The 16,771-nt window shown below is 38.4% G+C and overlaps 1 protein-coding gene across 5 annotated transcripts in view; it reads right to left on the bottom strand.

Annotated features, from left to right (window-relative positions):
- GRID1 (glutamate ionotropic receptor delta type subunit 1) overlaps positions 1–16,771 on the bottom strand; it is an 834,382-nt gene that overhangs the window by 369,535 nt on the left and 448,076 nt on the right. For all 5 annotated transcript variants that reach the window (XM_073353357.1, XM_073353358.1, XM_078853794.1 and 2 more), the window contains exon 4: positions 5,919–6,124. In XM_073353357.1, the coding sequence (XP_073209458.1) occupies positions 5,919–6,124 (206 nt within the window). The remainder of the gene's footprint in view (positions 1–5,918; positions 6,125–16,771) is intronic.

The following is a 16,771-nucleotide window of genomic DNA, read 5'->3' as shown; positions in this document are numbered from 1 at the left end:
ACCAGTCATTTTCCCATCTTTGTTTCCCAAACATCCACAGACTTGTTGCTATTGTTTACTATTAAAGTTGTATGAATGGGTGCTGCTTTGTGTTCTTCCTCTTCATAATCATTACAATGATTTTCAAAATCTGATGGATCACAGATAGCTGAAGCCAACAAAAAGGATTTTAAAAATGTAATCACTTAAAGATAATTGAAACAAATAGGAAGGTGTTGTACATAGACTCTGCTGACTAATCCATATAAAATAATTTAGCCTTTTCACAAATTGTCTACAATTTATATTAATATTCAAACAAATATTTCTGTATGGATTTTTGTTTTGTTTTTGCATTGCTCCTCCAGCTTGGATTACTTGTAGTGAAAAACTGTATTCTTCTGTTAAATCACCAAAGGAAAAGAATCTGTGTTTAAGCCAATTTACTCAAGATCAAGAAACATTACTTTCAGTTCAGGTTTGAGCAGTTAAGGATTGTTTATTTGTTTTTCTTCTAAATTTTAATTATTTTCCTTTAACTCCAAAAGGTCCATTTGTCCGAAATGTCATCAATGCCAGACTAGATTTTAGTTTCTGAGAAGACACAATGCAGGCTGGATTTAGACAAAGTAAAGGTACAGCGGTTTCTTCTAGCCCTATTCAATGAAGAATTATGTTATTCCCACAATTTTAATGGTTGCTAGTTCACCCACACAAAATTAGCCAATCACTGCTATTTAAACAAATATGTTAAAGGAGGCGGGGAAGAGGAAAAACAAACTTTGCAGACCAAATTCCTCACAAAAGATTTCTAGCTCATTATAAATCACTCTATAAAGAGCATATACATAGCCACATGTGTGTACATAGGTACAGGGATATAAAGACAGGTGTCAAAAATGAATGCCAAAAGCCAAAACATTAAGTTTATCAATATGAAACATGATTTCCTGCTGAACTTACTATAAAAGATAAAGGGTATTTATTTCCTTTAAAAATGATTTCATATAGGTAAGATTGTTTTCCTTGGGAGCGGAGGATGTTCAAGATACCGTATATAATTTTTATAATTCCATTTGTGGGATAGGGTGTCACATCATGGGGAATTTAAAAAGACAAGCTCAATTTCTTGCACACAAGCTAGCACAGAGGGGCAGGAAGAAGAGGCAGTACCATATACCACTCTGTACTGACTTCCAGTACTGACTCAGGAGCAGCACTGACTCAACCATCTGACATAGGGGAATGTAAAGGGAAACTGAGAGCAATCCTTGAACTCCAGTAAGAGCTCTGAGCTGAACACATAGGGAGGGCAGAGAAAGAAAACCAGAAAAATTTTACTGGATCTATGACCACCTAGGAAGTTTACAGATGTGACGGCACATGGCTGTCAGAATTCCATGGTGACATTAGGAAGAGAGCTCTGATCCTCCTGCTCCAAAGGCACTGGCCTTTATTATTAAGTAGTTCAAGGAAAGTCTTCATTTATTGTGGAGGGCTTATGTCAGACAGCTGAGCAGTTTTGATTCTATCCAATATTAATGCATCTACGCCAGCCTTCTCATTACAATCTCCGTGCTATTTTTTAAACAACTTAAGTAGACCCAATCTATATTTCCATCTTTCTCAGCAAACATACACTGTATTCATAGTTGGGCCTTTTTTAAAAGCACATATATTTAAGATCTCATTGAAGTTGGCAATTAACAAGTTTCACACAGTTAAAGGCCATGAGTTCCATTCCCTTCTCTTACTGATGAGAGCTTGCAATTGTCTAATAACCTACAGTTTAGGATCTATTGGTCTAGAGAAGTGAGAAAATTAAAACGAAACAAACTGTATGGACTCAAATCACCTTGTCTTGCGTTAAGTGATCGAAATAACCTGTGGTTTGAAACACAAATCGTATTAAAATGCATGTCCATTGTAAAATGTAACTGGTTAGGAAAAAATATCCAACAAGTTACTCTGAAACCTAGATGTACAGTAACAGCCATGTTAGTCTGTATTCGCAAAAAGAAAAGGAGTACTTGTGGCATCTTAGAGACTAACCAATTTATTTGAGCATAAGCTTTCGTGAGCTACAGCTCACTTCATCGGATGCATACTGTGGAAAGTGTAGAAGATCTTTTTATACACACAAAGCATGAAAAAATACCTCCCCCCACCCCACTCTCCTGCTGGCAATAGCTTATCTAAAGTGATCACTCTCCTTACAATGTGTATGATAATCAAGTTGGACCATTTCCAGCACAAATCCAGGTTTTCTCTCCCCCTCTCCCCCCACACAAACCCACTCTCCTGTTGGTAATAGCTTATCTAAAGTGACCACTCTCCTTACAATGTGCACTGTACATCTACTCGTTCCTCATCCCGCATGTGGTTATACAAAATTCACCAGTCTACATTAATTCACACAGAATCATAGCAGAAAGGTCTTGAAAAAGACCATCTGTGTCATCTAGTCCATCCTTTGAACTAGTGCAGGAATGACCTCTACACTGCCGTTGAGTGTTTCATCTAGAGTACTCTTGAACACCTGGAGTGATGATGCCTCAATCACATCCATTGGCAAGAGGCTCCATTGTCTAATTGACCTCACATGTTAGAAAGTTTCCTCTTTTTAGTTTTACGTCATTACTTCCTGTTATACCTCCCATAACCACCTTAAATAATTCCTCTTCCTCTCATGCTACTTCTTCTAAGCACTGGTTACCCTTTTGTCAGGTTGTATAAAGCAAGTTCCTTAAAATTCTCTTTAAAGGTCATGCTATCCAATCTTTTTATCATTTTTGTCACCCTACTTTGAATTCTCTCCAGCTGATAGATGCCTTTATGTAGTGAAGAGCCCTCAGCTCTAAAAAATAGCCTGTTCAAATTTACTTCCTTTAAGAGGAAAGCCAAGGACCCATCACACAGCCCTAGTAGCAGGCTGGACTCCTGACCTCTCCACCAGTGACCTCTCCTTTCCCAACCCAGACTGCAGAGGCTGAGATAGCCCTTGTGGCCCTGCCTGCCAGTGGATGAGCCAAAGGAAAAAACAACCAGGTAATGGATCGCCTGGCTCCTTTCCCTCCCTCCCTGTGCACTGGTTCCTTTTCCTCTATGTGCCCATCCCCCTAATGCAGCCCAACTTTTGCACATTAACTGTGCAACAGTCCCAGTCCCACTGTTAGAGGGAGTTCCGCATGTGTAGAAGAGGGCATTTGCCCCTTGATGATTGAAGTTCATGTACTATTTCTCCAAAAGGAAGCTCACTGCACTGACACTAGGTTTGCTTCAACACCCAAAGTGAGCTTGTAGTGCAATATCTGCAGATGATGACATTTATAACACATTTTAGGGGTCAAGCAACACTACAGTCAGTTGTCTACAAAGACTTTCAATGCACATTTTCCTCACTGCCCCGGAAGAGGTTTCTCTCTCTCTCTCTCTAGTACAACAGTCTCAGCAGAAAATAAAGCTTGAGAAGCTATGAGCATGGACTATCACATAACCTATGAGCAGTGAGCACAGACTGTCACAGAACCGGACGTTACGGATACTAAGCCAATAGAGGAGAAATGATGTCTAAAACAATGAGAGATAAGCCCGAAACAAAACCCTACAACTGCACACCTCTGAGCTTTGGGAATTTCGGAACCCTGACCTGGATGTGAATTCCTAAGTTGGTCCCTCTCTCTATAAATCTAGATGCCTGATCTAAACACCCCTGAACTTCGGGTAGGAGGTGACTAGGGCTGAAATCTAGATCCACTTTTTTTAGATCAGGGCCATCTCTAAAGAAAATGAAGAATCTCTCTCTTTTTGCACTGATTAACAGGCAAAGTACTATCTGCTGATTTCAACTAGTAGTCATTGAACAGTCTCAAGATACTGGATGAGAATATGTCTCTTACAATAAAAGAAGTTTCATTAAAATATCTTAACTTTTGTTTGAGTGTGTCTGTGCTCAAGCATTATCCTGCATTCAATCAGGACTTTATTAGTATCCTCATTGATGTTAACAGAGGTAGTTGGGAATTTTTCAGTGAAATATTTTTTCAGTTCTTGAAAATTTTTCCAGGAGAGGAAAACTGTTTCCCATTGTTTATAGATATGAGTCCTTCTATATGTGTAATTTGGTAACTGTAGGTTTCTTGCCTTCATACTAGTTTCCTCCTCCTTCTGTATGCTTTGAACACCTATCTCTGTAAATTAAATAAAAAACAATTGATCCGAAAGTTGCAACTCAACACTCTATATTGTATTGTGTACAATCTGTATTTATGCCTTACATGATTATAGAAGTACACAGCTCCACAGAGTCATATAGACACTAGAAATGTAAGAGACATATTGAGTCCCATTTAAGTTCATTCCCTGCCAATGCAGGGTTCTCCCCTAAAGCATATACTCAAATATCTCAAGCCTTTGGGGAGTTGATTTTTATTATTTAAATATTCTTTCGTAAAGCTTTTCTGAATCAATCAAGATTCAATAAAAGAAGATTGTCCAATAAATTACTTCTCATTTCTGCCCACGGTTATACTCCTGCAGGGATCTGGACAAATACCAGGATCATTATCCCTAATACGTATAATACCATACTGCTTTCAGAGGGGCTGAGTGGTAAAGTGGTTTAATGCATTACTCAAAGTCTAGAGACCTGCAGGGCTATTGTCCTGTCAGTATAACTCTTATTAGCATTTCTGGGAATTATGAGTATTGAAAGGAGACAGACTTTATATCTGGCTGAGGTTAGAGTGATTTGTAAATGCTGGTCTCAGTTTAGTACCAGTTTCGGACATTTCATTTGAACAGATCTGAATACCAACCCAAAATTCTCTGTCATAGTGGGCCTCCAATGAAAAAACAGACAGGGACTACTAGCTGAGCTGAGCATAGCTTTCTGTAAACTCTTTGGGCTGAATTATGACCTCAAGTGCTTATGCATAACGCTAATTGCAGTCACTGAGACTTTCATGCGCATATCTGAGGACAGAATTTGACTCTTTATCTTGACCTTCCCATGGTCTTAGACTGCCTTATTCATCAGCACTAAAATTAACCATGTTCATCAAAAAATAATTACACATTATCACAGTTTAACATAAAATGAAAGGTTTATTAATGCTGATATGAGCCAAGAAAACTACCAAACAGTGACTGTACTAATTCAATTTAAAATGATTTTATTTTTTAATATAGCAGGCTTTCATGTAGCAACACACTGACAACTGGAAATAGGCCTTACATGTTTGAATTTCACAGTTCAGTTCTCTGGTGAATTAAAGCAAAAGGGTACAACATTTAAGGCCAAATTCTTAGCTAGTGTAGATCAGTAAAACTATGCTAATTTACATCTGCTGAGGATCTGACCTTAGATTTCAGGCTCTTCAGCACAGTAAGCAATCCAAAGTCATTCTTTACCTCATACTGGAAAAACGTGTGGAAAATAATTAATGTCAAAACAGTAGCCCTTGGCACAGTGTTAATTACATCTTTACCTAACAGCTACATGTTGTTCCTAATTAATTTCACTGATCTCAAGAAACCATAAAGAAATAAGGCAACTGTATTTGTAGTAAAAATACTGTGATTCCACTGCCACACTGAGAGTATATTCTAGAGACCTTTGTAGTAGAGACGTGAACAGCATAATTCCTTTTAGCAAGGATTTGGGAATTTCCTCGGTAAAGTTGACAGTCACCGATAAATATAGCTGCTTTTCTAGGATAGTGTATTGGTCTTTCAATTCACTTGCAGTATTTAGGTAATCAAAAGTATGTTACAACCATTTTCCTGAAACGGGACATCGACTAAGATATTTAGTAACAAACTAACACATGTAGGTCCACATTTTCAAGATGTGCCAGTTTGGAAGATTTGATCCCTACTGTATAAAATATCATGCATGTTTTTCTACTGCACAATTCTAAAAAGAACAATGCACTGACCTCATTGATGAAAGTTTGGGCTCCCCTGGGGCTTAGAAGTAAGATTGCTCTTCGTAATGTGTCACGGTAGCGATTCAACTCTTCAGTTTTCATGGTAGTAAAAAGGCTGGCAAAAACTCTGCTGATGTTTCTGTCCACCTTTTGTAAAGATACATCAAGTCCCAGTCTAGAGGCCTGGTCCAGAAATCCTTGCAGCCCACGAATATCTATAAAATAGGAACAAATTCACAGTCCAAGTGTCAGCTTTTTAAGTTAAGAGCATAGCCCTTACCAAACAAGAAGCAATGGTAATATGTTCCTAATTATTATTATTTATATTACCATAACACCTAGGAGCCCTAGTCATGGACAAAGACACCATTGTGTTAGGCACTGTACAAACAGCAGAAAATGATAGTCCCTGCCCCAAAGCACTTACAAGCTAAGAATAACACAAGAGACAACAGATGGTTGCAGACAGACAAGACAAGGGAGTACAAGGAAAGAATTAGACCATATTGGTCACCATGATAGGCAGTGGTCTGAGCACAATAATCAGCCTGTTGTCAAGTTTTTTGTCAGCATGGTGGAAAAGGAGACTTTTAAAGATGGTTTGGAGGAGGATAATGAGGAGGCAATAGCTTTGAATAGTTTGCAGGGAGTTAAGAAGATAGACCTCTTGGCCTTGTTTCTGCTGATATGCATCCCACATTCCTGCTAAATTGCATGGGAGTTCTCTGTGAACAGCAATGGTAAGATCATGCCCTTTATTGATACTGGAGCAGCCAAAGTTACATCGAGTTACAATAAGATAAATTCTACATATTCAAAACACAAAGTGAAATATTGCAAGCAGCTAAAAATATTGCAGCTCCCATAAAGTCAATGTGAGATGTGCACAGGCATCTGAAAGCAGAATGTGACCCAATGATAACACTTAAATTTCAAATTACATTTGTTAGTCTCTAAGGTGCCACAAGTACTTAAATTTCATTATCTTGTACACTGTCTTTCTTCTGAACACAAGGCTTAACAATAGAAACAAATGGCATCACAATGAAATAGAAACAGAGTTGACTATTATATTAGTAGTCCACTGTTTACCATAAATGTGTGACCCCTTATCTCTGAGTAATCTCATCCACAAACACAAATGCGTTTTGTTTTAAACATACTTCAATTAAGTTGGTGGAAATGTTGTGAAAACTATTCTAGGTTTTCCATAACAGAAATGGAAAAAAAAAACCTAGTTAGCAATAATTAGTTACATCTTACAGATTCTTAGATTCACAGGCAAGAAGAGACCACTATGGTCATCTAGTCTGGCCTCCTGTATAATACAGGCCATTGGTCTCTCAATATATTTCCTCTAGCTGGTCAACAATTTTTTTTAAGTCTAAAAGTCTGACTAAACCTGGATGGAAAATGGTAAGTATTTTCTGTCAAAATTTTCAAAAGAAATGAACTCCCTGCCCCAAACATGGAAATTGTCAATTTTTTCCAATGGAAAAAAAAAACTTTTATAGTTTTTGAAACTCGTCAGAAACCATAAGAAATGAAAACTTCCCCAAAATATTTAGTTTATTTAAAAAAGCCATTTATTGTCCTTTTTTAATTAAAACATGAAAAATTTTGGACCAGATTTTCTGTTAAGTGACATCTGTTAGCTGATAAAACAGATTCCAAAATCCCAGTCAATAATCTATCTACTGCTACTGATTGTTGATTTGCAGTGGTTGCCATTTAAAAAGTCAACATTTGCCAGCAGACACTGTGTAACTCAGATATCCCACCAATTTCTGATTCTAAGCATGGGGGGAATTTTAGGTTAATGTATCTTTTGTGCTAAATGTTGTTGGCAAATACTGAGTAGACCAGGACAGATAGGAGAATGAAACACAGCTAAGGAGATGAGTTTTAAAGTGGAAGACCACAACTATATTAACGTTTAACCCAGGCATTTATTTGGGTTCAGGGAAGTGTTAAATGGCTTCATGACAAACAACCAATATTCAGGATTGGCCCTGTTCAGCCTATGATTCAGCCCACTTCTGACTCTTCTCACCTTTCCCCCTAAGAGGTGGAATGGGAGTGCACATGACGGGTACCTCTGTCTGCAAGGATTTAAGATTTTCCCTTCTTCCTTCAGGCTAATAGCATCCCCCAGTAATCTCCTGGATCTCTTACTCATGTTTACTTCTGGGCCCTTTAAATCACTCATCCACACTGCACTCTGGCCACAAGTTGTGATGCCATTGCAAATTCCCATTATAAACAGACAGCTTTCTTACTCTCCTTACCAACCTACCTTCAAGCCCTCAGGATGCTATGAGGAAGGTGAAGAATCTCAGCAGGCATCTTGTCAATCTTGCTCTGAAGGAAAAATCCCTTCCTGATCCCAAAAACTGCTAATCAGTCAGACCCACAGGATCTTGGAAGCACAGGTCAATCTATATAACTGCACAAATCTGATAGGCAGGGAGAGCAGGACAGCAGCCACAGAATGACTGCTGCATTCCCTGAGGTCTGAGCTGGCCCCTCTTCGCCCTTTCTCTCAGTATCCGAGGGGTTGTTATTCCCTGTTGGTCTGATCAAATATCCCCCTCCTGTTAGACCATAAGAATGGCCACACTGGGTCAGACGAAAGGTCCATCCAGCCCAGTATCCTGTCTACTGACAGTGGCCAATGTCAGGTGCCCCAGAGGGAGTGACCTTAACAGGAAATGATCAAGTGATCTCTCTCCTGCCATCCATCTCAACCCTCTGACAAACAGAGGTTAGGGACACCATTCCTTACCCATCCTGGCTAATAGCCATTAATGGACTTAACCTCCATGAATTTATCCAGTTCTCTTTTAAACCCTGTTATAGTCCTAACCTTCACAACCTCCTCAGGCAAGGAGTTCCACAGGTTGACTGTGCACTGAGTGAAGAAGAACTTCCTTTTATTTGTTTTAATCCTGCTACCCATTAATTTCATTTCATGGCCTCTAGTTCTTATATTATGGGAACAAGTAAATAACTTTTCCTTATTCACTTTCTCCACACCACTCATGATTTTCTGTACCTCTATCATATCCCCCCTCAGTCTCCTCTTTTCCAAGCTGAAAAGTCCTAGCCTCTAATCTCTCCTCATATGGAACCCGTTCCAAACCCCTAATCATTTTAGTTGCGTTTTCTGAACCTTTTCTAATGCCAGTATATCTTTTTTGAGATGAGCGGACGACATCTGTATGCAGTATTCAAGATGTGGGCATACCATGGATTTATATAAGGGCAATAAGATATTCTCCAACTCTATCCCTTTTTTAATGATTCCTAACATCCCGTTTGCTTTTTTGACTGCCGCTGAACACTGCGTGGATCTCTTCAGAGAACTATCCACGATGACTCCAAGATCTCTCTCCTGATTAGTTGTAGCGAAATTAGCCCCCATCATATTGTATGTATAGTTGTGGTTATTTTTTCCAATGTGCATTACTTTACATTTATCCACATTAAATTTCATTTGCCATTTTCTTGCCCTGTCACTTAGTTTTGTGAGATCTTTTTGAAGTTCTTCACAGCCTGCTTTGGTCTTAACTATCTTGACAGTTTAGTATCATCTGCAAACTTTGCCACCTCATTGTTTATCCCTTTCTCCAGATCATTTATGAATAAGTTGAATAGGATTGGTCCTAGGACTGACCCTTGGGGAACACCACTAGGTACCCCTCTCCATTCTGAAAATTTACCATTTATTCCTACCATTTGTTCCCTGTCTTTTAACCAGTTCTCAGTCCATGAAAGGATCTTCCCTCTTATCCCATGACAACTTAATTTACGTAAGAGCCTTTGGTGAGGGACCTTGTCAAAGGCTTTCTGGAAATCTAAGTACACTATGTCCACTGGATCCCCCTTGTCCACATGTTTGTTGACCCTCTCAAAGATTAGTAAGATAGATAGATTAGTAAGATATAATTTCCCTTTACAGAAACCATGTTGACTTTTGCCCAACAATTTATGTTCTTCTACGTGTCTGACAATTTTATTCTTTACTATTGTTTCAACTAATTTGCCCGCTACTGATGTTAGATTTACCAGTCTGTAATTGCCAGGATCACCTCTAGAGCCCTTCTTAAATATTGGCGTTACATTAGCTATCTTCCAGTCATTGGGTACAGTAGCTGATTTAAAGGACAGGTTACAAACCATATTTAATAGTTCCGCAATTTCACATTTGAGTTCTTTCAGAACTCTTGGGTGAATGCCATCTGGTCCTGGTGACTTGTTACTATTAAGTTTCTCAATTTAATTCCAAAACCTCCTCTAGTGACACTTCAATCTGTGACAATTCCTCAGATTTGTCACCTACAGAAAGACAGCTCAGGTTTGGGAATCTCCCTAACATCCTCAGCTGTGAAGACAAAAGCAAAGAATTCATTTAGTTTCTCTGCGATGACTTTATCATCTTTAAGTGCTCCTTTTGTATCTTGATTGTCCAGGGGCCACACTTGTTGTTTAGCAGGCTTCCTGCTTCTGATGTACTTAAAAAACATTTTGTTATTATCTTTTGAGTTTTTGGCTAGCTGTTCTTCATACTCCTTTTTCTTTTCTTATTACATTTTTACATTTAATTTGGCAGTGTTTATGCTCCTTTCTATTTACCTCACTAGGATCTGACTTCCACTTTTTAAAAGATGCCTTTTTATCTTTCACTGCTTCTTTTACATGGTTGTTAAGCCACTGTGGCTCTTTTTTAGTTCTTTTACTGTGTTTTTTAATTTGGGGTTTACATTTAAGTTGAGCCTCTATTATGGTGTCTTTGAAAAGTGTCCATGCAGCTTGCAGGGATTTCACTGTGGTCACTGTACCTTTTAATTTCTGTTTAACTAACCTCCTCATTTTTGCATAGTTCCCCTTTCTGAAATTAAATGCCACAGTGTTGGGCTGTTGAGGTGTTCTTCCCACCACAGGAATGTTAAATGTTATTATATTATGGTCACTATTGCCAAGCGGTCCTGTTATAGTTACCTCTTGGACCAGATCCTGCGCTCCACTCACGACTAGATCAAGAGTTGCCTCTCCCCTTGTGGGTTCCTGTATCAGCTGCTCCAAGAAGCAGTCATTTAAAGTATCGAGAAATTTTGTCTTTGCATTTCATCCTGAGGTGACATGTACCCAGTCAATATGGGGATAATTGAAATCCCCCACTGTTATTGAGTTTTTTATTTTGCTAGCCTCTCTAATCTCCCTTAGCATTTCATTGTCACTATCACTGTCCTGGTTAGGTGGTCGATAATAGATCCCTACTGTTATATTCTTATTAGAGCATGGAATTACTATCCATAGAGATTCTATGGAACATGTGCATTCTTTTAAGATTTTTATTTCATTTGATTCTACATTTTATTCACATATAGTGCCAACAGCCCCCCCCCCCCAACCTGTTCTGTCCTTCCGATATATTTTGTACCCCGGAATGATTGTGTCCCATTGATTGTCCTCACTCCATCAGGTATCTGTGATGCCTATTATATCAATATCCTCCTTTAACACAAGGCACTGTAGTTCACCCATCTTATTATTTTGACTTTAGCATTTGCGTACAAGCACTTTAAAACTTGTCACTGTTTGTTTATTTCCCTTTTCTGATGTGTCAGATTCTTTATGTGAATGTTTCTCGTCTGATCTGGCCCATATTTTATCCTCTTTTATCCTCTTCCATCCTCTCCTCCTGACTAGAACCTAGAGAATCTCTATCAATAGACTCACCTCTAAGAGAAGTCTCTGTCCGATCCACGTGCGCCTCTGCAGCAAACGGCTTTCCCCCATCTCTTAGTTTAAAAACTGCTCTGCAACTTTTTAAATGTTAAGTGCCAACAGTCTGGATCCACTTTGGTTTAGGTGGAGCCCATCCTTCCTTTATAGGCTCCCCCTTTCCCAAAAGTTTCCCCAGTTCCCAATAAATCTAAACCCCTCCTCTCTACACCATCATCTCATCCTTGCATTGAGACTCTGAAGCTCTGCCTGCCTACCTGGCCCTGCGCGTGGAACGGGAAGCATTTCTGAGAATGCCACCACCGAGGTCCTGGATTTCAGTCTCTTTCCTAGCAGCCTAAAATTGTTGCAACAGGGGGCATTTTTAATAGCAACAACTTTAACCATATCTTGGATAGGAAAACAAAAATTGCCACCATACAGCTTTTCCTTTAACTATGATTGCAATCAGATCAGAGAATTGCAACAGGAACGTGAAGATATGGGACCAGGTCAGCATAATTAAACTGAGTCAATTATTTTTAAATGTAGCCTGACAACCACCCATAGTAAAGGCATATTTCCCATAGCATAGTAAAAACCTGATTTTCTGAACTCCGTTTAACTGAAATTCCCAGTTAATCATAGCTAGACTATTTGCAATAGGTTTGCCCTGAATAAAGCTCAGCAGGAAACTTTACAACAGCTCTAATCTCACAGAATTTAGGACATCCAAAGGTCTGAATCTAAGTTTTTACAGAGCTCCTGAGAACCTCTTACAAACTGATTCTCAACATTTGAGCTTTGCAAGACTGAAGCCCACTGACCCTGCAGACCCACAACTGAAAGAACGCTGTTATCCCAGGTTTTGCTCAGGTTCCAGAAGTGCAATCCTGGCCCCATTGAAGTTAACGGAAGTTTTGCCATTGGCTTCAGTGGGGCCAGGATTTCAACCAAGATGTGCTCTAAGACCATCACAGAACCCACCCTGAATCACACTAAGAAATTCTATAGGAATTTATATCTTCAGAACATTGCACAACTCAAGTTCTCAACATATTTATGCCAATTTACACCAGCTGAGGATTTTACCATATATGTGGCTGCAGTCCATAATGGTCAGTGATCCAACAGATAAGATCCAAAATACACAGAACAAAAAGTACCTTTTATATCTGCACCTACATACTTTTATTCAAAATGGAAGATTTGACAATGTGATTAATTTAGCCTCAGAAAAGCTATATTTACAGAGAAATCTCAGAAAGCAACAGAAACCAGGCCAGGGATGTGCCAGCTGCAGCAGACACTTTAATGCTTGTTTAGGTCAGGTTTATTTGATATGATAATCACCCAAATCAATTTCAGCACCAGAAAAGATGTACTCAAGAGAATTCTTTTGGTGACTTAAAAAGCTGAGTCATATAGAAATTCTATCACATTTCTACTTGTGTACCATATTGGTTTAGGCTCCAAGAAGCCTGAGTCATTAGAAGGTACGGGAGGGCAGGGAAGAGGGCAAACATAATATTGTGCAGGCATTTCCAGAAAGTGCCAGAAAATAATTGAGCACTCATAATAATTACTACATTGTGCACACATGTCAAAATAATGACAATGACAACGCAGCATTATTTATAGGCAAAAATATTGTATTAATACTGTCAAACTAAGCTTTGGATTTTGCAAATTTAAATTCAGTAAACTAGCCTTCATTACTACACCTTTTGTTGACTTGTTTTCTGGGTCTGTGATTCCGGCTCACGAGCGCTTGAAACAAAGACTGATTTTTGAATGCTGTCTAGTCCTTCAAATATTACAGCAGAGTGTGACAAATACTAAGAAAATCCTCTTTTTTTACTTTGCTTACGATATGTCATTTTATGCCAACATCTAAAGTTATCTCTGAGCAAAGAGAAACTGTTTGCAAAAGATTAACTATGATGCTGTTGTTTTGGATTGACTTTTCCTTATGTTTTCAGCTGACCTGCTGAACTACTGGATCAAAAGACAATAAAATGGTAGAGTTGTGTGAAATATTTGACACACAAGGTAAAGCTGTTTGAAATTGGAGGTGGGAGGTTGTTTGTTTTTAAAGTGAAAATCAGCCCATTTCCAAGTGAAAAATCAAAGAGGGACTCAAGAATTCAGACATTTTTGTGTTTTCAATTTGAACAAACAAGAAAAAATTGAAAAGAGAGAAATTGCCTAAAACAAAATTTTACATAAAAAATGTACACCAGTTTTGAACGACCCTAAATAACTGTTTGTTTAGCCATCAAAATAAATTAATAGATACATCTTACTGAATTGCGGCCAGTCTTTCCCTATATAAGATTTGTTTCTTGTTGGAGCTCATGTGGAATTTGGAGCAGTGGGACATTTTCAAAAGTGACCAGTGATTTTTGATGCACAGCTTGAGACAACTTAAAGGGGCCTGATTTTGAAAAGGAGGCTCTTTGAAGGGGCATCAAAATACGTAGGCACCAAAGACAGCCACTAATAACTTTTAAAAATCTTGTTTGCAATGTTGTTGGAGCTGTGTTGGTCCCAGGATATAAGAGACAGGGCAGATGAGAACTTTATTGGACCAATATTTGTTGGTGGTAGACACAAGAGATTGAGATTCACAGAGTTCTTCTTTAGGTCTAAAAAGGTTACCAGAGTATCACACTATTTTTTAGCTGTGACACTGGTGACCTGTTCCAGACCTAAAGAAGAGCTCTGTGAAGATCAAAAGTTTGTCTCTACCACCAATAAATGCTGGTCCAATAAAAGATTTTACCAACCCATCATGTCTCTTTTTTTAAAAAAAAATTGACTATTGTGACTGGGTAACCCTTCCTGGCAATTTGCCAGAAGTTCTTTCATTTATTTAAAATACATACAGTAACTTCTTGCTTAACGTTGTAGTTATGTTGCTGAAAAATGCGACTTTAAGTGAAACGATGTTAAATGAATCCATTTTCCCCATAAGAATTAATGTAAATGGGGGCGGGGGATTAGGTTCCAGTGACTCCACTCTAAGTGCACTGCCTTTTTAAGTAGATCAGCAAGTTGAGGCAGCCTCTGCTGCCAGCACGCTCCCTCCATCCAGGACTCTGTTGTCTCTTTCTTATGTACCTAGAATAATTCCATGCAAACATTTAATTCAGGAAACAGGGATAGCCAATGTTTGGGATTAAAGGGTCTGATCCAAAGTCCACTGAAGCCAATGAGGTTCAGAACTTATATTCTCTCTCAAGTCACATGAAAACATGAATTTGGGGTGTCTCATTCTTTTCCCCATTTGTGCAGATCACAAAATCATCCTATAATCAAGAAGAGTGGTGGATCTGATCTAGGGAAGTCCAAAAGAAGATACATACACAGAGGTGGGAGAAACCTAGCACAACTGTCTTCCCTTCACTTTTCCCTGGACCATGCTAGTAGTCCTTTTACTTTCTTGAATACAAATGACACTCACAAAATTCACTTGAAATTAAAAATAAAACAAATGGATTCTATAAATCTGCTGACTGATCAATTTCATTAAGTCTCTGACAGTGTCTGTCTGGTTAGAGATTCTGTTTGAGGCATTACATTAGTGAAAAAATTACATTTAATGAAAGAATACTATGAAAACTAATAGCCATAGCTCCGTTTAGTTTACACATCACAGGAAAATTCTATCAATTCAAATTCAATCAAGGTCAAAACCTGTGTTTAGCACATCCCATGAATGAAAAGCAACATACTGTAACTATGTATTGTGGGACAAATTTAAAAAGGAGCAGCTTCTGTTTGCCATCAGTTTTCCTGGTACATGTTTTCACTCAAGGAGAAACCTATATTTGCATGTGCCAATAATGCTCTAGTTGCACAAAAATGTACCAGTTATGCTTGCAAAATACACATGCATTCTGAAAATGGTAGACAGTTTTTGAAAATTTGATCTTATAAATGTTAGATTCCTCGAGGCTCTGCACCACCTATACATCGGAAACAAAATGACACCACACAAAAGTACAGGTCTGTGTATATTCCTAGCAAAAGTGAAATACATTTTAGGATTTCTCTATTAAGCAAAGTGCTAATTTCCCCATGTGTAAAGTATACTATCTCAGCTAAGTGAGTGAGAAATGAGCAAGCCAGATCTGGGACAAAACTCAGTTAAGGAAAGTCTCATGCTGAAAGCAGCTTACAGCATCTTGCAGAGTTTGTGTCTATTCAATTTTGTAGAACAGATATGGTGAAAGTATTTTCATGTTCCAGAGCACCATCTTCCTAACTCCTAGGAATATACCAGTTTGCAAGACTTCCCATCTGATGTAAAAGTATTTTCAGGATTGGATACCTATAATTCTATCGGTATTGATGTACTGCAACTAAATAATTAAATGTATAACACTTTTGGATTGCATCTAGTAAATGTATTTTGTACTGGTTGCAAAACAAATGTCCACTATAAAAACAACTTTCATAGTAAAGTAAGAATTAAGAGACAGATGATTTCTTGCCTGGGCTGATGTTAAATACCGAACTGTTTGAAGTAAGATTGTAGAAATGGGATGATTTGATTTAAAAAAAAACTAAGTTGTATAACTTTTTGCAATGATAGTTTCCTATATAATCAACAATATATTATAACCCATAACTTGTGGTCCTCATCTCTACTGTATTCTTATATTGTATATCTGTTGCCTACTCTAATTTTTCTTATGTAGAAAATAACTTGTGCTGTCAACAGTAATGTTTCCCTCTCATAAAACTGTAGGACCAGGTTTTTGGCCTTGATACAAGCTGCTTTGCATACATTGCAAGGCAGCTGTGAAGTTGCCCCTGAGGATTGTCCTTATGGAAGGATATCTCATAGTGGCTTTACACTAGCACCTTCTCTCCCCAGTTGAAGGGAGAACAGCCAGGTAAAGAGGCTATCCTATACCCTGGGAATCCCTGACTGGGGATAGCTTGGAGTAAATTAGAATAGGCTCTAGGGGATGAAAGGAATTTTAGTTAAGGTGGCTTCAAGAAACCTATCTTTGTCCCTTCATTCTGGTCCTCCTTCACTGAAGACAGTTTGGCTGGACCAGAGAATCTGGTCTACAGTATCTAAAGCAGCCTATTGTATTATTTGCAATAAGATGGACTTAAAA

The sequence above is a fragment of the Lepidochelys kempii genome, chromosome 7 (genome assembly GCF_965140285.1).
Source record: "Lepidochelys kempii isolate rLepKem1 chromosome 7, rLepKem1.hap1, whole genome shotgun sequence".
In the NCBI taxonomy this organism is placed as follows: domain Eukaryota; kingdom Metazoa; phylum Chordata; order Testudines; family Cheloniidae; genus Lepidochelys; species Lepidochelys kempii.
This window is presented reverse-complemented; position numbering and strand designations above follow the sequence as displayed.